The 26,843-nt window shown below is 44.7% G+C and overlaps 1 protein-coding gene across 3 annotated transcripts in view; it reads left to right on the forward strand.

Moving 5' to 3' along the window:
* Positions 1–330: 330 nt before the first annotated feature.
* The window catches only part of gpm6ab (glycoprotein M6Ab), a 45,412-nt gene continuing 18,899 nt past the window's right edge, over positions 331–26,843 (forward strand). Inside the window, exon 1 of one of the 3 annotated variants that reach the window (XM_018735924.2) lies at positions 331–456. In XM_018735924.2, the coding sequence (XP_018591440.1) occupies positions 453–456 (4 nt within the window). In that variant the 5' untranslated portion in view covers positions 331–452. Of the gene's footprint in view, positions 457–17,826; positions 18,356–26,843 lie in introns of those variants that run through there. The other 2 variants (XM_018735925.2, XM_018735923.2) reach the window with 2 other exon arrangements.

A 26,843-nucleotide genomic window follows, 5' to 3' on the forward strand; every position in this document is an offset into this window, starting at 1 on the left:
CGTGCCCGTTAGGATAACAATATAGGAACATTAATAAGAGCAAAACAAGTGATAATCAGAAACGCGCATTTTCTTTATTGGAAACAGTATATCTTGGTGAAATTAAATAGAAGCTTTTTTAAAGAATTTTTGCCCGGTGTTGGATTTGTTTTACTATTACATTTCAACAGGATTTTTGCAATTCTTATTTCCTAATTGATACAGTTTGTTTCCTTATGTTGGGCTTATTATTGTTATTATTCATGCCAGGGTGGGTCCTGTTCTCACGCCCAGTGGAAGGAGGGGTTTGCTGTTTACTTCCCTCCCGCCTCCAGTCCCTCGGTGCTCGGTGACACTGGACCGTGGACGGCCTTTTCTTCCCCCACTTAAGGACACTTTTCTCCTCTAACAAAGTCGTGGACTAAAGTCCAGCAGCGCTTGCGCTCCACTCCGTTCGGGGTTTATCGACTCTCATGGGTGAGTGACTCTGCGTTCCGCCGAGGCGAGCGCCACGTACATTTTATATTATAGCTGACGACGTACAGTGACTTAGTGTACCTGCAGTGATTTATTCATAGTAATTTAAGTGGAGCAATTCAGGGGAGTACCTTCCTCAAGGGCACTATATATATATAGGTGGAGTTGGGGATTCGAACCTGCGTTCTTGGGCTCCAGAGACAGTAGCTCCAACCACTACACTAGTACCAGTTGTCAGAACCTCGAATTGACAGTATAAAGACCCAAGCGCGCAAAGAGCTACCGCTGAAAATGACGTGATGTAAATGTATGAAAGTGAAAAAAACACAAACTTTAAGAGGAAGCTTTGACACAATTTCTTGCAAGTTGCTGTAACTTTGTTCAGTTCGCGGACCGGCAGAGCAACTGCTTATTTATCGCTGCTGGTCCTCTTTCTTCGCTTGTCTTTCTGATCTGTTTCTCTGGGTTGGGGTCCAGACTCATAGTTATACGGATGCTGGATTGTGGAAAAGATCCTAGAAACACTCAATTCCTGCACATTTTAAAAACGTAATTTAACTCTCTCAGAACAAATGAAATATGTGGGTTATCAAGCATATTAATAACTGGTGAGGCATCACACAGCCTTCAAAATGTACAAATAAATACTAGATCATCTGCAGTACTCAGATTTGTCCTTATTAAGGATTACATATCAATATGTATACATTGTATGTCACATTTTGGATGAGTCCCTTTGAATGTCAAAATCTGGACTTTAATGGGATTAGACTGAAAAAAAAGTGTAAAAGTAAAACTTTTAAAGCTCGACTTCCAGTAGTTTTCAAAGTTTTGTTTTAAGTCTAATTCAACAATTTTAATAGCTATAGCAACAGCCTGTATGCTGATTGGCTGAAGAGTGCTCAACACTGAGCAGTTGTAGCAGGCTGGATGCTGATTGGTTGATACACTATATTCTAAGAGCATTCGAAACGGATTGGCTGGAGTTGGTTTTTCGAAAAATTTGGATCTATCTCTTTCTGTCTTTGCTTTTCTGAGAACTTCCTTCCTCAAAACCTGGAGTCATTGTTTTTCATACTGACTAGTGTTCTCTGATTTGACTTGATTCAATTTTCTTTTCAATTAAACGTTTCCCTTTAAAACTTTTAAACTGGCAAAAACTACCTTGTTTTAAAAACTGGGCCTATGTATTTCCTGAAGTAAGTACCTATGAAATGCTGAATATTTCATATTATTCATGTTATAATTGTGCATCGTCTGGAAACAGATTTCTTCACATATAGCAGATCTTGTCAAAGTCTCCTTTCAGTCACACTGGGAACTGTTGCTTTTTTGTGCTGAGTCTCATGCGTCCTGCGGGAAGTCACATGAGGACTAAATGTTCCCATTATGTGACCCAAACTCCTCTCTGCATTCTCTCAGTGTATGAGGCCTTTGATAATCTCAGCAAGCAGCATTTTGTTTGAGTGCACTTGGAATTTCTGCACAAAACTATAACCACAGGTCATAAAACCACACAGCTTCACTGGGTATGAAGATTGATGATTTTTTTTTTTTTGGGGGGGGGGGGTATCCAGATGGTGTCAACAGTGTTGTGGGTTCTGCTTCTAGAGCTGATGGTGCTGTGTGGTATGTGTGAGGTTTTGTGGTTCACCTGGGGATTCCTACAGAGACTGAAACAACCTACCTATACCTTTATATTTACCTGGATTCCTATACACTGGTCCTGCAACACGACTGGGCTCAGAAGTGTTTGTTTCACAGTCACAACCAACAGAAGTATTAATGTTACAAACATTCCTCCATTTTCTTACAGGTTAACTTCCATCAAAAATCTTTCATACAAGTACAGCAAATATCTTGTAAAACCTTTACTTTTGATATTTTATTTCACTTTGACCAGTATTAGTTTTCTAAGACAAAAGTTGTCTCCACAAACTCTTGTTCCTCCCTAACTTCTCACTGGTTTGACCCATAAAGAATTTCTTCTCTTATCGATGACCAGCACTCAGGAGCACCAGACAGGAGATTTGTATAGGGCTGTGGAGTCGATACACAAAACCTTTGACTCCGACTCCAGTAATTGCTTCCGACTCCACAGCACTGCCCAAAGTTACACGTTATTTTTGGGGTCGACTTATCCGGCAAATATAGGCCTAACTCTGTATTACGCCTCAAATTTTTTGGGGTCGGCTTATACGCCGGATCAACTTATATGGTACATTTAGTCGGAGTTGGTACATTTTTTCCAACTTCAACTCCAGTAACCCACTAATTGCTTCCGACTCCACAGCACTGATTTAAACACAGTGGTATTGAACTAAATTAAGACGGTCTCTTCTAATTCTAATTCTAATAGTTGCCAGTAAAGAGCACCGTATCAGCTGAGAACATAACCTGTGAATCTCCTGCTCCAGGAGATTGACAAAGATAGATTTTAGGAAAGACTGTAGATACGAGAGGAAAATTAAATTAAATAAATGGTCTGGAAAATGTTTGTATTTTTGAAAATTCATAACTCTTTCAACTCAAGAAACCAATTGCAGGAAATGTGTCGCTGGCAGGGAATGTGTCTACCAAGTGAAAGTGAGAACCCCCTGTTGTTTTTGCCCAGCGAAGGGTGTTTGCCTAGGTTTTCTTCCTCCTTCCCCCAGTACGTCAAATAAAAAAATGACATTTCAAAAACAGACAATATGCAGCGATGCTTGCCAGGTCTGAGAAAGCCATTATTTTCTTTTCCTGGAATGCGTTACCTTAGCGACATCACATAATGGTGCCACAATATCTTTTTTCCAGGTGCCTGGTTTAATCTTCTATTCTTTCGTTTGCATCCTTGCATTTTTCTCCACAAAGAATGTGACGCTTTTAAAAGTAGCTTGGTGTCAGTCGTATATTAGTCTCTTCTTGGAAGCAAGGAGTCCTGCGTCTGGCGGTCGATTTCCTAAGAACTCCGCTGCACTTTGGCAGTGTTTCCTTGGCAATATTTTCTTGGCAACGTTTCTTATTTCCATGTCGGTGTGGATTGGAGAGCAGATTTGTGATGCAAGGTCCTTCTCACTGTATTCAAAGGACTGGAAATGTATGAGTGCGGCTCCACCTGGACACAACCATTAAGGTTTTCTTTCTCCTTTATAGATGCACAACTTAAAATAAAAATGTCTTCTTGGCCAAGTAATATTTTTAGGTAATCAGTGTTAGTGCAAATTCATATCCAGAAAGGCTTTTTGGTGCTCTTCCACAACATGGATGGCCAGGAAAACAGATGGATCTTAGATCAAGTCGGGCCAGAACTCTGAGTGGAAACGCAAATGATGAGACTGAGATTTTCATACGTTGGAAACATCAGAAGAAGGTTGGATTCTCTCAAAAAGGAAGTGATGATTGGAAAAGTTGGAGAAGAAAGAAGAGAATGAGCAGCAACCAGATGGATGGACTCTGTCACAGTGATAATGGACACAACCCTTTCAACACTTATGGTACAATTGGAGGACAGAACTTTCCAGAAGTGCTCTATTCTAGTTGGTCACAAAGACTCGACATGACTTGGCAACATCAAGCCTGTGAAACTTTAATGGAACTTGACCATATTGACCATACATCCGTATTCAGCTGGAGATGTAGATGTTAAGAATAGAAAAATGATGAAATCTCAAACCCACTGTCTGAATACCTTTCTTTGTTTTTTCGTTATCTGCCTTTTGGGGAATGGCAGTTGAAGTTTCTGGCACCTGAAGCCTCCCCTCCCCCGTGGAGGACCAGAACTATCACATTTAAGAAGCTTTAAAGAGAATTTTTTGCTGGGTTCATTAGTTTGCTTGCTAGCTTGTTTTGTTTCTGCTGAACACTCAGACACGCAGACAGGGGTTTGTCTAGAAGGTGGTGGTTCTGATACGGAACATTGGTGGTGCAGAGAGTAGGTAACTAGAGCAGCAGGTGAGGTAATGGCTATAGCCCCTGCTTTATACTCAAGGGTTACAGGTTCAAATCCTGCTGCATATAATACTCTTGAGCAAGATACTTATCCTGAATTGATGCAGTAAAAATTACCTGGCTTTACAAACAGGTAAGCAAGTATAAATAAATAGCTTAATGTTGTGTGTTGCTTTGGAAGAAAATGTCAGATGAATGAATAAATGGGTCGGTTCCTTCTACATTTTTCCACTGTGAAATTGTGAAATACAACTTAGGGCATTTGGTCAAGCATTTTAATTTAATTATTGATCCAGTAATGTGATTAAAGTTCAGAGTGGAAGCAGAAGCTGGTCTGGGCCTCAGGGTTTGCTGGGATCCAGGAATGACAGCCTCCTAGGGAAAAGCTTTTAGAACTGCAGGCTGGTAGCCCCAGACGAAAGCCTTTTCACCCACCTATTGACCTTGGACCTCCTAGGACTGCAGCAGTTTGAACTCATCAGGGTGACAGTTTGATTAGCAACCGGTCAGGTCAGCGAAATGATACTGAATATAATAAACCCAACAGATGCGGCCGGTCTCTTCCTTACCTCTTACTTACATTCTCCTGACGGTACACACAGATGGATTTTAGAGTGTTTACTCTGCTGACTACATATATTGTAATATAATGGAGCTGAAACCATTTTCATTATCAGGCGGAGAATGTATGAAAATGAAATAAGAATAATTCAGTTTTATTACTAGAACACCTTATCAGAATTCTGAGGTAAAATGCTTGTCAAACACACACACTTTCAGAACCGCTTGTCCCATACGGGGTCGCGGGGAACCGGAGCCTACCCGGTAACACAGGGCGTAAGGCCAGAGGGGTGGGGACACACCCAGGACGGGACGCCAGGCCGTCGCAAGGCACCCCAAGCGGGACTCGAACCCCAGACCCACCGGGGAGCAGGACTGTGGGCCAACCCACTGCACCACCACACCCCCCCTTGTCAAACACATTTAAGACTAAATGCTATGTATGTTAAATGTAAGAAAAATAGACACTGGTGTTCTGCAGGGCACAGTGCTGGGTCCTCTACTCTTCTCCATTTATACCTCTTCTAGTGTTTCTACAGCACACCATTTCCTCAAAAGCAACATACAGAATTGCTAATTACACACCTATTATGTCAGAAGCAAAAGACATCATTAAATAACCAATTTGTGGTAAACTAAGGGACACAAGGGGTTCACATACTTTCAAGCAGCACTGTGAATGTGAGATGTAAACTATGAGAAGCCAAGCTGAGAGGTGCAGTGTCTGTAAGCCTGGTGTTTATTATTCAGGGTCCTAATTCAGTCCAGAGTTTCCTTTGACAGGAAAAATAAAAGCGTCGACAAAACTGGTAGTGGCCGAACTCTTTAGTGCTGAGACTCCTGAATGCGAGAAGGTTCTGGCCAAGGATAAGCACCCTCAGAAACATTCATCCAGCAGTAAATGTCCAGTCTGGGCCCTTTTAATGGCAATAAAGCTCATGTGTCTGTATTATGCTAAATGTTACAACAACAAAATGACTAGTCATTTCCACAAAAGCAGCTGGAGACACCATCAAGCGGGGCTGTCCATTATTTGCTGACCCGACGTGACTTGCTGTGGATAGCTAATGTATTTTTTTAAATTTGCTTAAGCAGTTCCGGTAAACTATCGGTCTCGGCTGCGCCGAACCGTGTTTGTTCCTGGGATTTAGAGCAGCGTTTCGGAAACGGCTGCACTTCATGGTCACTTCCGTAAAGCCGCCTGCCACCGTATCACAATGTGAGGCCTGATGCGGTCTCTTAGGACCTCGTCCTCTTATCAGATGGGACGAGAATGCGGGGAGGCGGCCGGCCGCAGAGCTCAGCGTTGCCGTGACATCCGCCTCCATCGCGTTTTTCATCGCCCTCGTCAATCTCTCGGCCTCGATCCTTTGCTGATAACATAAGGGATTGCGTTCACTCCTGTCATCGGTCATGAAGCGACCTTGGTCTTCTGTTTCTCTTTTCTGATAACAGCAACGATGCAGCTGTAAAGGCTTCACCAAAGTCTGGATACACTTCTTTGATTGATGGCATTTTAGCAAAAGCCCCATAAATTTGGCTGTTTGTTTAAAAAGCGTGGAAGAATAAAAATGAGGTGTGCCCTGGTTTGGAGGTCTGTTTTCTGCTCGCTCTGTTTTATTTATGTTTTTTCCATAACACGGTTCTCAGGAGTTAGTTGCCATGGTTACCAGCTAATGCTGAAACAGGAGTCCATAATAAGCTTGCCTTGAATTAATGCTGTAACTCCTTCTGTTCGTGGACGGCTGGCAAAAGGCTTTGTTGTGCTTTAAATTTAGCACGCACACCCACGTTGTTATCATCATCATCATCATCAGCAGCAGCAGCATCATCATCTTATTGTAGCAGTGTAAGACCAAGGAATGGGATGCCGACAGCGATCCGTAGTGGTTCCGGAGGTCTTGTGGTATTGAGCCCCGCCAGGCAGTAGGCGCCCGCACCGTTCTCATCCTCCCTCATCTGTGCATCTGCGGACTGATGAAAAATGTATCAATATATTGTTGGAGTGAACTTACTTAACTACATAGTTATTATATCAGTATAATTTACTTTTAATTACTACTTTTTATTATTATTCACTAGATGACATTAGTTTATGGCTTTTATTTTTACTTGTATGACTTCCCTCTCTTTGGTGCCACCCTTTTCCTTTGTCTGCTGTGGAAATTTCTGGAATACTGAGCTCCCCTGTGGATGGTCTGTTTTACAAGTACAAGCCAATAATTGAGAGTGTGGGAAGTATATAAGGCACAGCAGGGAAACTGCAGGTGCAACCGTCAGCAATGGGGTAACAGCTGGGGAATGAATGGTAATAAACCATTTTTAAGCTTATTTGTACCTCATTATTGAGACTCCAAAGAACCTACAATTGACTGAAAAAGGTGAGTTCTAACTATATTAACAGCAGCATGACATTTGTCCAAGAGCCCGATGCTGGGGAGCAATGCCACCCAAAGCGTGGAGGTAAACATGGAAGTGTTCATTGCGTGAGATGAGTTACAGCAGCAAACCTAGACCAGGCCCATCTGGCCTTGATGAGCTTCTTTAAATAACCCTAAATATAACACTCTGAGATAAAGCCTAATTCTTCCCACCCCCTGTTGGAGAGTGCAATTTCAGACATTTGCTCCATAACACTGCCCGTCTGCTGAAAGCTCTCGTTGGTCCTCGAACCCCCACTTACCTCTCATCCCTGTGTCCCCAGGTTTGCTTTTTACAGGCAGGTGGAGGGTTTTAAGTGCAAAAACATCCCCGGACACTGACATCTATATAAAGTCGAGCGCGGGCCCTGTTCATGGGGTGAAGCTGAAGTTTTGGAGTGAGGAACGAGTGGTTTCAGGGACCTGTGGAAGGGATGTAGTGTAAGAATACAATGGCATCAATTCGAAGCTATTGTCAGGTCGTATTTCCCCAGTGGATAAAGAATGAAACACCTGTGAGGTGGTTAAGAGCACCTCGGATCAAGCCTAGATGGAAGTACCTCAATAAGAGCAAGGGTGGCGTGTCGCATAATCGAAACAAGGATGAGCAAAGCAAAGTGCGACTCGTTCCGCCTGCTGCGGACATGTGGTCTGTGTGAGATCCAAACAGCTGTTGTTATAAAATCAGACGGCGGGAACGCCTGCATCCCAGCTGGGTTTGTCCCAGGGACCCACAGATATAAATAAAAACTGGATCAGCCTCACGAAGAGAAATCCACAGAGCCGACAAGACGCTGTCAATGCATGATCTATTTCCGTCTTATGAACAGCTCACCTTGCTCATTATCACACTGTATATTTGCCATCTCAAGCCAGAGTAAGGGTCGTGATCAAGGATATTACTGCTGGGATGTGAATCAGCAAACGTGCGGGTACAAGCCCAGCTCCACCGCCTGATTGAGGTGTGGCAATGGAATCGACAAATGTTTTGGGCAATTACACTGAAGCATTTCACAGCTGAAGTAATTCCATCACATGTTGTCAGAATCACAGCAGAATAGTTACGATTGTGATCGATGCTACCAATGGTGACCGGTGACATGAAAACTTAATTTTCCATTTCCCTCGATTGGGTTACGTCCCCGTACGAAGAGCGAAAGTGGATTACCCGTCTTAACTCGGCAGAGAAATCCGATTGTATGGAGCTGGTCATTTTAATTAGATGCCTGTTCGTGTCATGGTGAGTTCTGTGAAGCCGATGGACCTCAAAGGCCGTCGAAATCGAAAATCAGTGAGAAATCGATGAGCAACTATCAAGAGCTGCAGAGACTACCTGTGGGAGCATTATACAACAGAATAAAAATGTTTCAGTAATATTCCAACTATCGTAAGGCAGAGTAAGTGTATTCAGTTCGTTCATTTATTCATTCATTATTGTTACTCCTTGTCCAGTGTGTGGTGGTGGTGGCCCACAGTACATTCTAGAAATATAGGGCACAAGGCACAGTGCATCTTTGATGGGACACCAGTCTGTTACAGGGTAATCACACACGCACGCACACCGTGGGCAATTTAGAGGCACCGGTTCACCTGAAATGCATGTCTTTGTACTAGAGGAGGAAACCAGAGCACCTGAAAGAAACCCACATGAAAACTCCACACATGCTGATCTCGACTCGAATTTACGGCTGAATCTGCAGCCCAGCAGCTGTGAGGCTTCACCACTAACCACTGTATCACCTTTTGCCTGCCATAAAGGCGGTACTGGGACACAGCCACCTCTCCTCTTATACCCGAAAAAGTGTGTCAAGGGCCTCCTCTAGCACAATAGGGAACCAACGCCCAAGTTTATATATTCTTAGTATTTCGAGCAGTGACCTTCCACGCTTCCATTGAATTGTGGTGTTTTCTTGGAATATCCCAGGGCTGTGCTGGCCACGGTGGCCCATTGTGTGTGGGGACCCTATTCTGGGACATGGAGGAAGTGGGGAATAGTTGTCACCGTGGTCTGCTGGGGATGCTGCAGCCTGCTGGCTCACCGTCTGCACCGGCTGGTTCCAGAAACAAGCTGTCTGTTCAGCGCACGGTGGCTCATAAACACAGCCTTCAAATGGGCCTTTGTGTGCGTCGGATGTGTGTGTCGGACAAGTGGGATGGCATACACACACACATCACTGCTGTTTTCCACTATTATTATTATTACAGTTATATTACCTATATATGGACTATATATAGACATATTTAATATACAGTATTTATAGACTTCATTGCGTTCAACTACAGCTTCTGTGTATTTCATAGAGCTGCTAAATAAGTCGACAAGTTTTTAAAATAAACTTATCCCCGCGACCCCGTATGGGACAGGTGGTTCCGAAAATGTGTGTGTGTGTGTGTCAGTTTTTATTTCTTTCCTCCTCGTATTTTTCTTCCAGTATTGTCAAGGTACTGACATCACCCCATGAATGGAACAGAACAGAGTGGATCTGTCTCAGCTAATAGAACAGCAGTTTATGATTATTATTAGGATTAGCTGTTTTTTTTTCGGGGGCGCGGTGGCGCAGTGGGTTGGACTGGGTCCTGCTCTCGGGTGGGTCTGGGGTTCGAGCCTCGCTTGGGGTGCCTTGCGGCGGACTGGCGTCCCATCCTGGGTGTGTCCCCTCCGCCTCTGGCCTTACGCCCTGTGTTGCCGAGTAGGCTCCGGTTCCCCACGACCCCATCTGGGACGAGCGGTTCTGAAAATGTGTGTGTTTTTTTTTCATTCTGAGTGGTAAAATATTGGGTAGTTCCTCACTTTAGGTATTTATACAGCCATTTTTTTTTAGCTGAAATGGTTATGTGTTCAGTAAAGTAATTTTTTAAAAATCACATATCTATTGGTCATTCAAACGAAGTAGCCTGAGCAACAATATACACAAGATCAGGGCCGCTGTGGGACTAGAACTAGCAACCTGTTTGTGGTATGTACACATTCTGGTGTATTTTGTTTCAGTATTTATGACATATTCAGCACTGGGCAATTTCTAAGACAGATGAGGTTGAGAGGACAGACAAAAAAACTGGGAGAAAGCCAAAGAAAAAAATATTGCACTCATCTTCTGCAAAACGTATCAGCAAACACATCGCCTTGGCGTGAAATGTGATTTTTCAGTTCCTGCCTTCCCGTTGCTAAGCTACCCCAGGACCACTTAAAGCCCTTCACTTACAGACACTCGCTGGGACTCTTCTGCATCTCATAATCACATCTTCATTACTTCTCCCCAGCTTTGGGTTAATCTTTTGAAGAAAACTGCTCGCAGAACTGCATTGCAATGTTTACCATGCTTTTACTGTAAATGATTTATCTGCTGGGTCGGAGAACGCCTGGCGTTAGCGCCACATAATCGACAGTCACGCTGCTAAAAAGATGTTTACGAGATGCTTTTTTGGAGCAGAACAGTAGCACACTGTTTCACTTTTGAATGCATAACAGGCTCAAGTAATTTACATTTGGATTAAGAGCAGTTATAATAGCATTGAAAGGGGCGCCTGTGCGGACAGCAGCATCATTCATGGGAGATTGCCGGTTCTTTGTGTGGGTGAGACTTACAAATATTCTCGGGAGGGGTAAAAGTAAGGAGCTCCATATTCACACTGAAGGCATGTTATAATGACCGCTGGAAATGAAAACAGAGATTAAAAACTGTTCTGCACTTGCATAAATGGATGCATGTAATTCCTGAATATATTCACCTGTCAGTGGGGACCAGTGGAGCACAATTGATAGTCATAGTTATTGCTGCTTATTGTTATGGGTTCACTTAGCTGATGCTTTTCTCCAAGGCAGCTTATAGGGTTTCGTTAGCCTGTTCACAGCGATTTACCCAGCTGGGTATTTTTCTGTGCCAGTTCTGGGTAAATACCCAAGTGAGCTGCAGGAGGAGGGATTCGAACGCAAGAGTGTGGGTCTGAGCAAAAAAAAAAAAAAAATTGCTGAAAGTATTGGTTAAAACAGGTAAAAATAGGTAGGGGTGTGTGTGTGTGTGTGTGTGTGTGTGTGTGTATAAATGGGTAAATCGGTGTATTTCACGATTGTAAATTGGTTTGGAGAAAAGTGTGCGATAAGTGTAATGCAAGTGTTTGCAGCAGAGATGTGGTAAATGTAGCAGGGCAGAGGCAGCAGGTTCAGTGCAGGAGCTTTTTTTCACCTTCAAATCAGTATTATTTGGAAGATTTTTAAACCTTTCATTTCCTTCTCCTGCCACACGGTGAGCTGCAAGGCTTTTGCCGGAATGTTCCAAACACCCACCATTTGCTCATTATACCGGTGTGGAATGGTGTAAAAGGGTGTCGTTTTACTCTGCAGGCCATAGTCACTTACACTAGCACAGGATAATGGCTTCGCAGCAGTGGAGCAGAGAGTCATTACCGCTCTTATCGGAGGTTCGACTCACTCACCCGCCTCGCTGCTGCCGCCGCAGTCCGGTCTCCTCTTATGGGAATCCAAAAAAAGCGTCCAAAGTAAACAATACGTATGAGCCAATGACGTATCAATGATGTGCATGAGAAACGCCGTCCTTATTTAAGAGGCTCTCTTTTACACAAATTAATTTTCACTGCCTATGAGCATGATGAATATGATTTTGAGCCTCACAATTAGACCGCTGGATTAATATGTCACAAGGTCGTGGAAAACAGCGGCACCCGTTACACAGCACCAGAACCCTTAATCTGAGGACATATCTGCACTTTGAATAACTGATGTTATGAATGGCACTTGAGATGGCGAGATAGTGAGCTGCCTGTGCTCGCTGTGCCGTGGTGTCTGTGGAAGGGGGAGACGCTCCTCCGGGAGACACGATGGTGATTTAAATGAATGTGCTTTGGAGCACCTTCATATGGCCATCGTGCGCTGAAATTTAATTCAGTTGCCCTGCGATCAATGTCTATCGGCTCTGCTCTTCAGAGGCAACGGGGCAATCGTGTAATAACTTCAGACAATAGTGTGTGTGTGGCAAAAAAAGAATATACTCACAACACTGGAAGAAAAATACAAGAAGGAAAGAAATAAAAAGATGTAAGTATTATTAAAAATTTGTCAACTGATTTAGCAGCTCTTTATTAAGTACACAGAAGTTGTTCATTGCAATTAAATCATGTAAGTCTATAATATATTTACTTATATTGAATATACTTATTTATATAGTCCATATAAAGGTAAGATAACTAATAATAATAATAATAGTGCAGTGGGAAGAGCTCAGGGTTCAAGCAACCTGTACTTAGTTAAAACAAGGGCTGTAATCTCATTATTTTAAATGTTTCCAATTACACACTAATTCACACGTACAGGTGTCACACACTCTTGCCCCCGTAAGCAGGTCAGGGAGTTACTGTGAATCACAAACAATCCTGGAAAATCCTCTGCTGTGGGTTTCACAGGGGCCTGGCACTCACGGCAATCCCACGTTTTACCTCTTAACAGCGCCCCCGTTTGACCCTGTGGAGCTCACGGTTCACTTTCCCTAAAAACCCACCAGGGCCAGATGAACTGGGGAGGAATCTTCAGATGGAGCTTTTTGAACTCGTTCCTCCTTTTGTAGATACACTGTCACTGCAGTGTTCACCATGCACTCTGATTTCCGTTTCTTCACGAGAATTACTGTATGTATTCGCCCGGCGTGGACATGATGTAATCTTCTTTCATGCTCCGAAGCTCTGCAGAATTTGTGAACCGAGGCCTCATTTGAAGGCACCTTTTAAGCTTTCTGCGAGTGTAATTCGTTAGCCGAGGACACGCAAACCAGCTTTGAAAGTAGGAGCAGGAGCCGAAAACTGCAAGTCAGCATTTGGGAAGCCCAGAGGAAGTCGAATTCCGTGCTGTTTGGGAAACGGGGCAAACTCTCTGACCCCTTTTTTTGTTGCAGAACAGAGCTGGTCCTCAAGCGAAAGCCAAATGGATCATCTCCAGGCGCTTCCTTTCACAACAGTCTGTGAAGGGAAGGTTGAAAAACAACCAAAATCTTTGGTCTTGTGTTATAGTACATTGTATGAAACAAAACGTTGAGGGCAACAGCTAAACTTCGATGAGTTTTGTTAGTAACAGGTCTGGCATCTGTCAGCCATAAGGCCAATGCTTCCGGAATGAGCTCACTTAATTACCTGTGTTGATGCCTCGTTCCATCATTCACTGGTTACAGGCATGAAGCCCAAACGTTGGGTAATACAACGTTGAGTATTACAGTCTATAATGGACCCCATCCCCATCACCCAAATATGCATTCCTGCACTGTGTAAAGATTCCTGTACAGTGAAAGATCAGTGTACCTGTCACGCGGAACTGAGGACGCGGAGGCGACTGGACCCAAGTGCAGGATCAGTCATCAAGAATCAAGGGATCAGGCAAGTTCTCATTGTCAGGGACGGGCAAAGAGTCGGTTGATCGGCGGTCGGAGTGAGAGCGAGGATCCAAGGACGTGGTCAGGGGATGAGGCGAAGGGTCGAAAGCAGGGAAACGGAGACAGGAAGCAAGGGACGAGGAAGACCTAGACATAGCGCAGGAGGGACGGTTGTCTCAGCAAGATTCCGCGAGTGTACGGGAGCTGAGGAGGGTCTTTTAAAGGTGAGGCCTCAGTCAGGTGCTTGATTGGTGTCAGGTGCTGTTGATTGTGGTGCAGGAGTGATCATGACAGTACCCAGTGGCGTAGAGCCTCTTCACCATGGTGTGGCGCACAGCAATGGTAAGATGTGAGTTCACCCACGCCCCAACCCTAACCTTAACACATAACGCCGTATTTCATTCAATTTCACCATCAAACCAGAAGCAAAACTACGTCTTGTTTTCCCTCAGTAAATCACGGTAGCACACTTGTTCTGTTCATAATGTCAGTCTAGAAAAAACCAAGACAAATGAAGGTCTTGTTCTTTATCTCAGCCTGCTGGAGCAGGCAGCACACAAACTTAAAGATTGGGCCAAAGGCCTGGAAGGAGCTGGCATTTCCACTGCAATCTCTCTGACAGGTGATAATAACAAACACAGAGTGTGTTCGTGTGTGTGTGTTGCTCCACCGTCTGCTTCACGGTGATCAAGCAAAGCCAAACTGGGGGAGTTACAAAAAGCAAACAGAAAGAAGTAAATGAACAAGCCAGCAGGGCTTCGGTCCACACCTCTCGGACCCGTGGACCAGGAGCGCTCGTAGTCTAAACGCTACTGTCGCACTGCGGGCCGTTTTTTATCCTGACAGCCATGATCTGACAAGTTCACGCAGAGTTCAGGCAAGACTGAGGGGCTACCACCTACCCTGGTCTGGGGGTAACCAAAGGAGGCAGCTCCTCGAAAAGCACTTTCTGCAATAATTAGGGGTCATTTTTATTTACGCTACTTTGACAGGTAATCTGACTTGGAGCCCAAAGATCCTCCTTGCGGGATGTAAGCTTGCACCCTATGGACTGGTCAAGGTCCATTGCCTCTGCACAGTCCACCGCCCTCCAAAGGCTTGCCTGCTCGTTAATACGACAGGCCAAGTCCATCTGTGAAACCCAGAGGGATTGTGGGGAGTAGTATGGAGGACCCAGCTCTTAGGCGCCTTTTTTTATCACACTTAAGTAGCACCAAAGAATTACAGCAGTGACTCACTTAAGTGGAAGAGCTGTTATGCGGAGATGGCGTGGACCGGGGGGGTGGGGTCCTTCTCTATCCCACAGTGCTTTTCACAAGTGATGCTACTTGCTAACATGTGCTAACAAGAGCGGACATTCACAACGGGCTCTGCGAAGGGGTGCGGAGGCTCAGGAGCGTCATCTCCATATGCGGTATCAAGGATCACAACCCAAAACCCATAACCGTTTTCTCCCGTTACGAAGAAACGGATCTGAATCGTGAGCGACGCGCTAAGCTACTAGTCAGGAAGCAAGCACGGCGAGCTGCGTAAACAAAACGCTGAGCACTTCCAGCGTCACAGAAATCATTTCAAGTGTCTGTCTTTTAATAGTGGCTTTGACCCAAATTTATCTTCTATTTATAACCTGAAATCAGACGCAGCTGGGCCAAGTACTTACTTTTTTGGGCATGGCGAGAAGAGTTATAGGTGTAATTCTTATAAACAGAAATCCGTGAGGAACATTTATGGCATTTATGGCTCTTCAGCTCTGTTAAAGGTCTCAGAACCTTAGAAAAAAGAAAAAGCTGGAGCGGCCATCTGGTAGATTCCTCATGTTGGCTGCGGTTTGGAAAGCGGTTTTATGCTAATGAGGCCTGCAGGCTAATCTCCTTAAAAGTCCAACATGCTTCATATAAGGCCCAGCATCTAGTTTTGTTAATCACTGTATTTGCCAACTTCTGAATTCTTCTTTCTTCAAATAGCTTACATGCATAGTCTATACTAATGGTTTCCTACATGATAGAAAGTGCTAACTAGTAATTAGCATAAATTATTCAAGAGAAAACCTAAACAATGACAAAATAATGACAGCTCGGTAACAGCTATGTGCAAGAGGGTGTGGGAGAAAGGCAGCATATATGTGAACGGAGGTGTCGTGCTCTGTCATCATTATGGGGATGCGGGACTCCACAGTGCACCGTGTTACACCTGTGTTACCAGGTGGCTTGACTGTGACCAAGCAGCCCGGGATGAAATGGAGAGCCACGGGTTCGCCTGCACGAGTTTTTCCACCAGCAGCCAGTGTGCGTCACTCACTTAGAGGTGATCTCAGCCCCTTATTCATGCCGGCCAATCAGAGCGAGGCTGTTATGGTTGCCGTGTGATCGTTTACACTTGGATGCTAATGAGCAGGGTGTAAATCAGCGCATGCAATCACGGTTTCTAATGGTGGTCCAATAAGCACGCTCCATAAACGGGTACAACGTGATTCAGATCCCCCAGGACACTCTCTCAAGGAAAAGTGTGCTTTTTTTTCGCATTGTATAGTCCCAAATGCACTTTTTCTCCAATTAGCTGACAATATTTACTTGAAGTGCAGTTTGTTATTTTCTTTTTGCAAGACATCAAAGCTACAGCTATAACTACACTATATACTGGGTTTGAGATTCCTTTGATTTGTCCATAACCAAAAATTTCACTTTTGTGCAACAGAAATATTTAAGAATAAACAACTTTACATAAAATATTAGCATGGAAAATATGTATACAGTTGGGCAAAAGCAGAGAAACACACATTTCAAAGGCATAAAGCCCAATATTTTTACACACTTCTGTAAGGGGATATTTCTCACGTGCCTAGAGCAAAGTTGCACGAAGGAAATTCGTGAAGGAAGGAAGGAAATTATATGAAAGGACGTTTCACAATTAAAATTTAATAGAACTTTTTGAAAATGTTTGTAAGACATGGATGATATGTTCATCTTCACTGAAGTATAACCTTTGTTTCTTTTAATTCTAAGTAAATTATCAAACTGGATATCAAGGATTGAAAATTCTGAACAGTTTTGAAAGCAAAGCTTCTTGAATTTTCAAGGTCTTCTCCCTGAAAAATAACGTGTCCAACGTTGGACCTCAGCTGAGTCCTCAGAAATTTTATGCTTTATTCAAAATTTAGTCTAAGAACTTCTGTTCTTTCAGCAAAATTGCCCTTTTTCTGCACAAAACAGAATAACACACACACACACACAGTTTCAGAACCGCTTGTCCCTTACGGGGTCACGGGGAACCGGAGCCTACCCGGTAACACAGGGCATAAGGCCGGAGGGGGAGGGAACACACCCAGGACGGGACGCCAGTCCGTCGCAAGGCACCCCAAGCGGGACTCGAACCCCAGACCCACCAGAAAGCAGGACCGTGGTCCAACCCACTGCGCCACCGCACCCCCTACTAAAACAGAATAACAATGAGCTGTTATTTAAGTGTAAAAGAGAAACAATATTTGAAAATGTTCCAGTGAATGTTTTTCAATAATTGATACATTATTACAATTGTAGCACAGAGATCTTTATCATTTATTTATATTTATTCTTGAAAACATGTTTTTCTCTTTCTGCATATTTCTTGTAGCAATGGGTCTGCATACAAAAAAAAAAAAAACCTGTATGAAAACTGCTTTATCTAGTCATATTGTTTACTTGCTGTATTAAATTCCATTGATATCAGTGTCATAACTCGGTCTGCAAATGTCATTATTCCACTGTTCAGCAGAGGCTCACATTAGGAAGCTCTGATCCTTTTGTGCATTTTAGAGGTTTTCACTTTAGCCAGTTACCAGGTGACTGTTATGGACCTTCAGAAACCCACTTAGTGTGCTTTCCAGATGAAAAAACCACCTGATTTATGAGGGTGTCGGTGCAATCTCCCCAGACTTCTCAATATTTGACACCTCTTCCTATTGGCGGTGTTGTACAAACAAGCTCTTATTTTTTATTTCTGTAAAAAAATCGGTGGGTAAGAGTCAGGGAGTGCGGCTCAAAGGCACCAGCTGGTGGGTTCTTCCATTCTGCCATCAGTGGGGGGATCTGTGGTTTGGTCTTGGTGGTCTGTCTCTGAGGAGCACCCCTCCTTCTGTTTGTGGTGCCCAGCCCTGTTTTCAGTGCAGAGCTCCTAGTGGAACGGAGAGCGTCCATCCATCCATCCATCCATCCATCTATCCACCCACTTCTCAGTCCCTCCTCACTGTGAACATCTGAGAGCTCCAGGAGAGATCAGCACCAACTTCCTTCGTGCTCTTTCCTCCACCTTCTCTGTCCTCCCTGGTGTGGAAAGCAGGATTTGCACCCACACACACTCGCTTCCACAGGAGCTCTGCTGTGGTCGGGGATGGACGTGGTCGTGGAGAAGATCTGATCATCTCCACGGAAGAGGTTCGCGGAGGGAGACTGGTGCTGAGGAGGAGGTTGTTGTAGGAGGACAGAGACCCCGCCGGGAAGCGTCGCTGCTGGACCTTCGAGGAAAGGAGCCGAAAAGAACAGAGAATTAACGCCTCGAAGCATCTTTCTACGTGGGCTTTGGTGTGATCCAAGCGGGCAGCGATGGAGGAGAACATGGAAGAGGGACAGACGCAGAAAGGTACCGCGGCGCGTCTTTGCGCGCGTGAGGGTTGCAGGGTAAAAACGTGGTCATTCGTGCATTTCGAGAGTGTCTATGTATGTGTGCGTGTACGCGGGGGATTCCGCGGATGGGATAGTGTGCATGAGGGGTGATTCCCTAGATCACTTTGATTTTTGACAGCCGCGATTGCAGCGGAAACGCAAGGCGCGCGCCGGACGGAGGAGAGGATGCGGGATGAGGGACGAGGGACGAGGGATGAGCGATGAGGGATGAGGAATACGCTCCGTCCGTGTTTCTGTGCTTCTGCGACGGAATTTGCCACTGATCCTTGCTTCCTGATCGTGTTCTTATTGACAGAGTATCGATCGGAGTGTCGGTCTGTGCAACAATGTTCCCCTGCGTGTGTCAAAAAATGTTTCGGTCAGTGCGACAATGTGTCAATCAGTGTCAATCAGTGTCAACCAGCGCATCAGTCGATCGAAAAGCAGTGAATCAACGTGTCTTTGAGTGTATCAGCCACTCGATCTATCAGTCAGCGCGTCAGTCATCGGAAGGCACTTTCCCCGTGTCCCCCTCCCGTCGTGCGCGGCACCGATGCGCCGGGGGCGCGCCGTGAGAATGGCCTTTGTTTGGCGCGTTCATTTCGTGCTTTCACGCTTGTCAGCTCGGGTTTGGGGAGACTGGCCTGAGTTCGAGTGGATCTGAGATGGAAACGCGTTTCTCCCAGGTTGTCTCAACAATGCATCCATTGTGTCCCAGTGGCAGCACTGGCGCTCACCAGGACTGCCCGCTTTTCGGGCTCTAATCGGTTGGTTGTTTATTTATTTAAATACACCATTATTCCAAAAAATTGGGGTTTGGCAATGCACAGCCTGTTCAAATGAATGAATGAATGAATGAATGAATGACGATGTGTCAATACAAAGCCCTTGATCTGGAGGTGCACTGCTGAGTGCTTTATTTACAGCAAAAACCCTGGCGATCAATCAAAAAAACAGGGCAAATGAGGGACAAAAGTGTGGTGGAGAAAACACGGGTTCCCAGGCATGTTTCGGTACAACAGATGTTACCGCCCCCTCTCGTCTCCAGCAACACTGGAACCTTTGCACAGCGTTCAGCTGTGTGTCTAGTGCACCAGAATCCTCCATGCGGAGACGGGGAAGGTTCTGTTGGGGTGGGAACCCATCTGACATGACTGAGAATTACTGCTCTGTCGGTCCTGTCTTGCTCACGTCTCAGAACCCTATCTATTATGTCGGCTCTTAAGAGCTGACACACTTAAGAAGAGGTAAAAACGGTAGTTGTAAGCAAAAAGTGTTTAGTTTGTGTCCCAACCTGTCACTCCACATGCCGGAGCGGTCAATTAATGGCACAGCTGGCCAGTCGCCGTATGCCACAGGGATTTAGGGGGTGGAGGGAATGGCGAGGAGATCCCAGCCCGTGAGAATCCGTCTGCGGGAAGGTTTTATTTGTTTGCTGTCACGGCTCATGGGCCAGACGAACCTTTCGCTTCAGCGAGGGGCCGAGCAGATGGACGGATTGCCGTGTGTCCGTCCCTGCGGATGCGACCACCCGCCGAGGAGCGCGCAGGCACAATGGCGTTTCACCCATCAACACATGGAAATAATGTGGCAGGTGAACTCGACCGAGGCACAAACCCAACGTATGACAATCCGAGTGAAGACAAGACAATAGAATTACCGCAGTAACAAATCCCTGAGGGTCAGCGGGGGAGGCGAACAGTTATTTTTCTGTAGGCTGTTGATCTGTTATATTGCATTTGGGCACAACGTGAGGCGAGCTCAACAAAAGCTCCAATGCCAGTGCCCCGGTAAACAATGGGACTATGGAATTGGTGGTAATGAGGGAGGTGGCAGCGAGGAGGAACGCTGTGCTGACATACAAAGGACTGCGGGAAGGCAGGGAGGGGAGGGAGCAGCTCGGTGATTTCTTCCCTCCACTCGACGCTGTTGTTATGGAGAAGGCGGAGAAAGGAGGGAAAAACACACGGCAAGGTTTGCATTGGTGTTGGTTTTCATTGAAGGGCAGCAACACACTCCACACCCCCAACCCCCGATGGTGAGACTGTGGTCTCATCTTCACCAATCAAACCATCATAGGATATAAATAAGACAGACTTTAGCAGATGGAGGAGACTCCAGATTTAATTTCCCCTTTAGTGTGGAAGATGAGCTGCCGTGGAAGGCGTTGCCCTACTCCCCCCGCCCCCAACCACCCACATTTCCAGCTTGCGAAGGCACTCCAACTGGGGCAATCTCACAGATGATGTACAGATTCAGACAGATAGCTTATTTGAGATGGGTTGTTCGGATATGTTGATGAAGGGTGATGATGAAGATGAAGATGATGATAATGATTATTGTGAATCTTCACCAAATAAATAAATGTAAATGTAAATCTTGTTTTCCACTCCCAAAACCACCCCAATTACTATAAAACACTTTGATCTCATGGTCTCTTAAAGATCATGACAGTGATGATGATGATCGTGATGCACATGAAGATTGTCACGATGAAGATAATGACGATTGTTATGAAGACTGAGATAGTGCTGGTGGAATTATTATGAGAAGGATGACTGACGCTGTATTCAAAAATCTGGTTCTTCAGCAGCAGATCTGTGTTCTGGTCTTTTACCAAGAGTTTAGACCCAATTTCCAGTCCTGGAGAATCAAGTTCTTCAGGCAATGTAAAGGAAGATTCACTGGGTGAGATTCACCACTGTAATTACTCATCGCTGTGTGTTTCTAGGCTTGAAGGTTTTTTCACTAATTTCACAGTCAAATGTGTGACAAATTTCCAGGTACAAAAAAAAACACCTTTAGCAACCACTGCCCTGTTTTTTTTTTTTTTTTCGAGGGGGAAATTCCTATCCTATTAAACCTTTATTAGAACCAATCCATTAAAGGTTGTTCATGGATTTAAAAATAATATTTCTGAAAAAAATAATGCAGACATTAAATGCTTTCTTTAAGAAATTTAATTTTTAATCCATTGAAAGCAGAATTCAGATCCTCTGACACACTGAACTGTTCAGGTTTCATAATTTGCATAAAGTCATGATGTCACTTTTTTTGATGCAGCAGCAACCTATCACAGGCAGACCTAAAAAATGTGTCATTGAGGAAAAATAAAGATGTAAACAAATGCATCATTCATTAAAACCAAAACAAATATGTAGCACTGTATTGTATTTGTGCAAGAGACAAATCATCTAACTTGGGGAGCAAAATAAGCACTTGGTCAGGAATTCAGTAAATGTGTGATTTGTTTTTAATTTCTCATTACCATAGTAGTGATTTGCAAGTGTAATATTATTTAATGTAACTGCTCCGGTATTCTTTAACAACAGAACTGACAGCAAGTTTCTATTCAAATGGGGTTTGAATATAGAAAATTAATAACACTCTAAATGAATTAAGTTAGATACTAATGTCATCAGATTGAATTACTGATTATATCTTAAATATTGCTTACGACAGGGCATGTAATTTGTGCACGATCGATTGGGTTAGATCCATAAAACCTTGTGTACTGTGCTCTACGCCTTGCTTCGGAGCTGTAAATTTTGCTGCACGGTCGGGGGGGTTCAGCAGCAGACACAAAGGGTTCAGAGCAGTAACTCACAACAGAAGCAGTGAGAGGCAACAGGGGCTCATGAGGAAAGCTGGATTACCTCCCAGCCCTCAACAGAGGACCTTTGATGAAGGCCAGGGAGTTGCCTTTCCCTTTGTGTACATTGGCCCTCAGTTATGCTAATGGTAATAACAATAATAATCACCTGCCGAAAGTTCACTGAACCCCGACAAAAGACAGGAATTTGTTTAAAGTGTGCATTCTTTACAGTAGCTTTTGTCCCCAAAGCCTTGTGCCTGGACTGTGGTGCCGCTGCACATGGAGGTGTAAAGGGTACTTGAGTTTTAATGTTCCTTGAAGGCTCTAGGGGTGAGTGTGGGGGTGGGACTGGGGTTCGATCTATTCGACCCCCTCGAACGGTGCAGCCCATCGGACGGCCCGAAAGGCCATTTTACAGCTTAAGTGGTTAAGGCAAGGTTGGCCGACCCCATTCTTACCAGTGGCAGTAGATACTAGTCCTCAAGATTTTGATCGCATGGTTTCATGTCAGTTTTGATGAAAATAGTCTTTGCATCCCAAAAATGTTATTGGAGACACAGTGCGCAAAATTTTAAAGTGTAATTTACGAGTCTCGGGTCGTAATGATTTCCGCCTTCCGGCAACATGCCAATTCACCATTAATGTGAGTTTTTTCATGCCGTGTGTAATTGTTGTTTTCTGTCTGGTTTAATAGAATTTTTTATTTCTCATCTTGTGTGCCTGGAGCGAATTGTAAATGTCCACATCTAGACATATATATAAAAAATAGATTTTGAACCTGAAAGAAAATTGGATGCTTTGTCTTGTATCGATTTGCCTGTGATGTCTGGTCTTGGAAACACGCTGCTGCTGTTCTGTGCTGTCCTCTGTGGCAGTTTTCACCGTTGAAAGATGGATTGATGCGGAGGATATTTCTGTCGTTTTGATGGACAATACCCAGTATATGAGTGTATTTATTTATTAATTTATCACCATGTTAAATATCACTGCCATGCGGTAGCCTTATGTAGCAGCAATTGGGATTACTGCTTATTAACGAGCCAATAATTTTAAAGAGCGCCATAAAGCAGCTAATTAATTAGCTAATATGTGACACGGAGCCATAAACAAAAGATGTTTTCCAGAGCAGAAAGTCAAAGTGCGGCTGACGGGTTTATTACAGAATCACTCTTTGATATTGCACTATAACTGATGAAGCGGAACTCATGCAGAGCAGCTATAAAACCCAGAGTGTCATCTGTACTTCAGTAGAACCTTGCAGGCCCAGTCAGAAGACGTCCCGTTAGCGGTGCCAGGCTTCCCCGTGTTGAGTCAATGGTTTGTCCTTTCCAGCACGGGGGTGTCCATCAGCCACACCTTATTGGTGCCTGAAAGCCATTTTTGTATGGCGGGCACACGCAGGCAGGTCTCCCAGGACTCGGCGGGCGAATTGTGCAGAAATCCACTGCCTGAAAACCCTCGGGAGAAGAACCTGTCAATATGAGCCAACTGCTAATTCATCTTATAAATGGAGTGAAGAAGGTTGGCAACATCAGCGTAACAACCTCGCTTTTAAATACCCCTCAGCAAGGGTGGGGGAAACTCCCAGAGAGAACCCATCGGTATCTTTTTACTCAGTTTAATCGCATTCATTCTCCAATGCAATTGGCTGCAGCTATTGATTATAAGTATTTATAAGACCAATAGTGTTTCAACATGAAAAGGCAGGCTTGGAAAATGGACACAAAATATGGAGAGTGTACGGAATTCCGATTATGTAAGCGATCTGTCTACATGTGCTGTGGTCTAAACCCGTTCTTTACTGAGACAGAGAACATATTCCTTGCATTGATCTGGGCTGCAGATGAATAATGCACTCTTCCAGACTTGCTACATCAAGCATAACTTCCAGCTAGGAGTGTCTGACACCAAGGATTAAATTCTCTGATGGATGGACTCTAGTCGGTAATAAAGACTGGAGTGTGTTTTATGACACTGTTGGGAGAGAGTAATTTTACCATCTGCAAATTGTAGTTAACTTTTGTGCCATAATTCCTGATGACCTTACTAATTCGTTGTAAGTCTCTTTCACATTTATTTCTAAATGTCAGTTTATTAATAATTACTCTCGTTCTGATTTACCGAGACTCCCTTACCAATTAGGCAACAGTGGTTCTTCTCCACAGGTTTCTGTTCCTCTTTCACAACAGGGAGCAGAAGGTCGCTGGAGCCATCGAGGGCATGGCCATAGCCGTTGGCTGGCATTCGCACCTCCCAAGGTTTCTCTGCCAGTTGACTTGTGAGAAATCCAAAGCCTTCCAGCCATCCGTTGCATCCAACGCAAACATCTTGCAGTGGCAACAAAGGTGGATTTTTGACAAAGGTCCTCATGAAAGAGCCGTACAGTTTGGTCACACATGGTTCCCTAAAGATCTTAACGTAATCCGAAGACACCAGCAGAACTTAAAGAAGCATGACCTGGGAAAAGTGGCACTGTGTTGGCACAGTCTTCAACTTCAGCACAGTCTTCAACATCAGCATCTCCATTCAGCCTCCAGGAGTGAAGGGGATTAAACAGATCTCCTTAACTGGGGTCCAACCTTCATCTCGTCCAAATCCCAAGCCATGGAACGAGTTCAGAATACGGGACACGTGTGGAAGAGGGCAGCCTAATTTGGCATGGAAAGTCCAGATCTGGAATTATGGCTAGCAGTTGCCTGCCACACGCTGGAAGGGTTTATTTCTGAACAAAAGAAGTCTGTCGGATTTCTCTGGAGGAACCTGAGAGATGCAACGTCAGGATTCTGATCTATTTAAAGACGCCAGGACAGACAGCATAGTCTCATTTGTTCGGTTGTCATGGAGACACTGATTTTTTTTTTTTTTTTGTGTTCCAACTGCGGATGTGTGAAGTTTCCAGGGCGCTGTCTCCCAGCGACTGCTGCGTAGTCGCAGTTGTGGAGAGACTGATAGTGGCCCAACACAACCAATTGTGTTGCCTGAAATTCAGACCCAGCCAGCAAGCGCTTGGCTTACGTCCAACACTGTGAAAAAGCCCCCTGTCACCAGGAGATGGTAACATCCCAAGGAGGGAAAAATCACAGTCAACCCAGCCTGGTCCTGCACTGAAACCATGGTGGCAGTGATGTGGAAGTTAAAGATCAGGGATTGATCAGGGATCAGTGATACCACATCGCCCCCATGTTACCAAAATCCCCCCCAAGTGCAGCCGCTTTGTTCTAAGGGAACCACCTTTATTTATTAAATTACAGACTCATTGTCTCTTCTCCAGACTCCTTGTTTAAGGCCTCTTTCAGTTCCTGCGCCTTTTCAAAGGCAGTAATCCAGAAGGGCATTTATCGCCAAGGCGAGGGCCATGTCTCGGCACATTTCCTTTGTGATGGTTGCGCTCAGACAAGATCTCTTTCATCGCCTCAACCGCCTCGTTCTCACTCTGTGATGGTTATTCTTCAAACGGTGCTGGAAGAGGCAATTTCTGCTGCGCCATTCACTTCTTCGACAGAAAAAGCCCAATTAACAGCCTAAAGCTCTTCTGTCATCTCCGCTGCGCTGCCATTTCACACCGTAAATGACAGGGTCTTCAAACGGAACCAGCCTGGCAGAGAGTCGGATCACCGCCATTGATCTGTTTGCTTTCTGGACCTCCTCTGTGTTTTGTCATTGTTTACGAAGGGAGTGCTTGTGTCCTCCGTTTTTCTCCGCAGGCTTCTCCGCAGTTAGATCGTAAAGAACCCCGTTTTCTCATTTGGAGCGGAGCCGTTATTCGTGGAGGAACGATCGAGTGAGTGAGAACCCCCACACACGACTGTTGGCAGGACGGCTCCACGTTGTCGCGGCGTTGGCAGGGCTGTGGTAGCCGGGCGTTTGAGTCGGTTAGAAATGTCACCACTGAGCAAACGGGTAACCTGGCTGCCCCGAAATTGCTTTAGGGACCGCAAAGTTGTCGGGAGACGAATTGAATGTCGAACACAATTTAGCCACACGGTGCGGTCCCTCGGAATGCATCCTTGGTTTTCTCCAAGAGAAGATTGGACGGAGAGGTGATTAGCGCTCGCTGGCGTGGGCAAGGAAGTGTGCGATTAGTCGCCTGTTACCGAGATAAAACTGGCAAACCTTGTTTGCAGTACGTTTGATCGGTCCGTCCGTAACTGATGTAGTTACCGCAATCCTTCGCCGTGTCACAACTTTTCAACACAGGGCCGTTGCTGAGGAGAACCGTCAGACGCCCCCGGGTTACATGGATGCGCAAGTATTTCTGTTGGACAGGAGCCATTAAAATGGGCCGGGAAAAGTGGTGGAGCCACTATGGTTCCGTCCATTGTGAGTCGGGGTAGCAGGGCAACTGTCTTTCTTGCGCTCCTTCCAACCCTCATCCTGATCACTCCTGTGTTTACCAGTACCAGGCTGGTATTCCTCATCGGAGACTCCGGCGTGATCAATACAGCCTTGTCCATTAAACAGGACTCTCAAAAAACTGTGCCAGACTACCTGCCCAGTCCTTCAACGCTTCAGGCAGGCACCTCGAAAGCCTCGATTTCAATTCCTTGCTCCTGCTGTGATACCATTGCTGGAGGTATTTACCCTGAACAGTAAAAAATTACTATGCTGTATAAATGGGTAAATCAGTATAAGCAGCTTACTGTACAACCTAACATTGTAAGTCACTTTGATAAAGATACCAGGTTAATGAATAAATATTAAGTACATCTATTATTATTATTATTATTATTATTATTATTATTATTACTATTATTATTATTACGGACTGGGTGTTTCATCAATGTTGATCCAAAATGGTGGGGACCTCCACCTCCCTCTGCCACAGTACAGCAGTAGAACAGAGGTAGGGGGGCTTGTAGGGGGCTTGTCA

Source organism: Scleropages formosus, chromosome 16, assembly GCF_900964775.1.
Source record: "Scleropages formosus chromosome 16, fSclFor1.1, whole genome shotgun sequence".
Lineage (NCBI taxonomy): Eukaryota > Metazoa > Chordata > Actinopteri > Osteoglossiformes > Osteoglossidae > Scleropages > Scleropages formosus.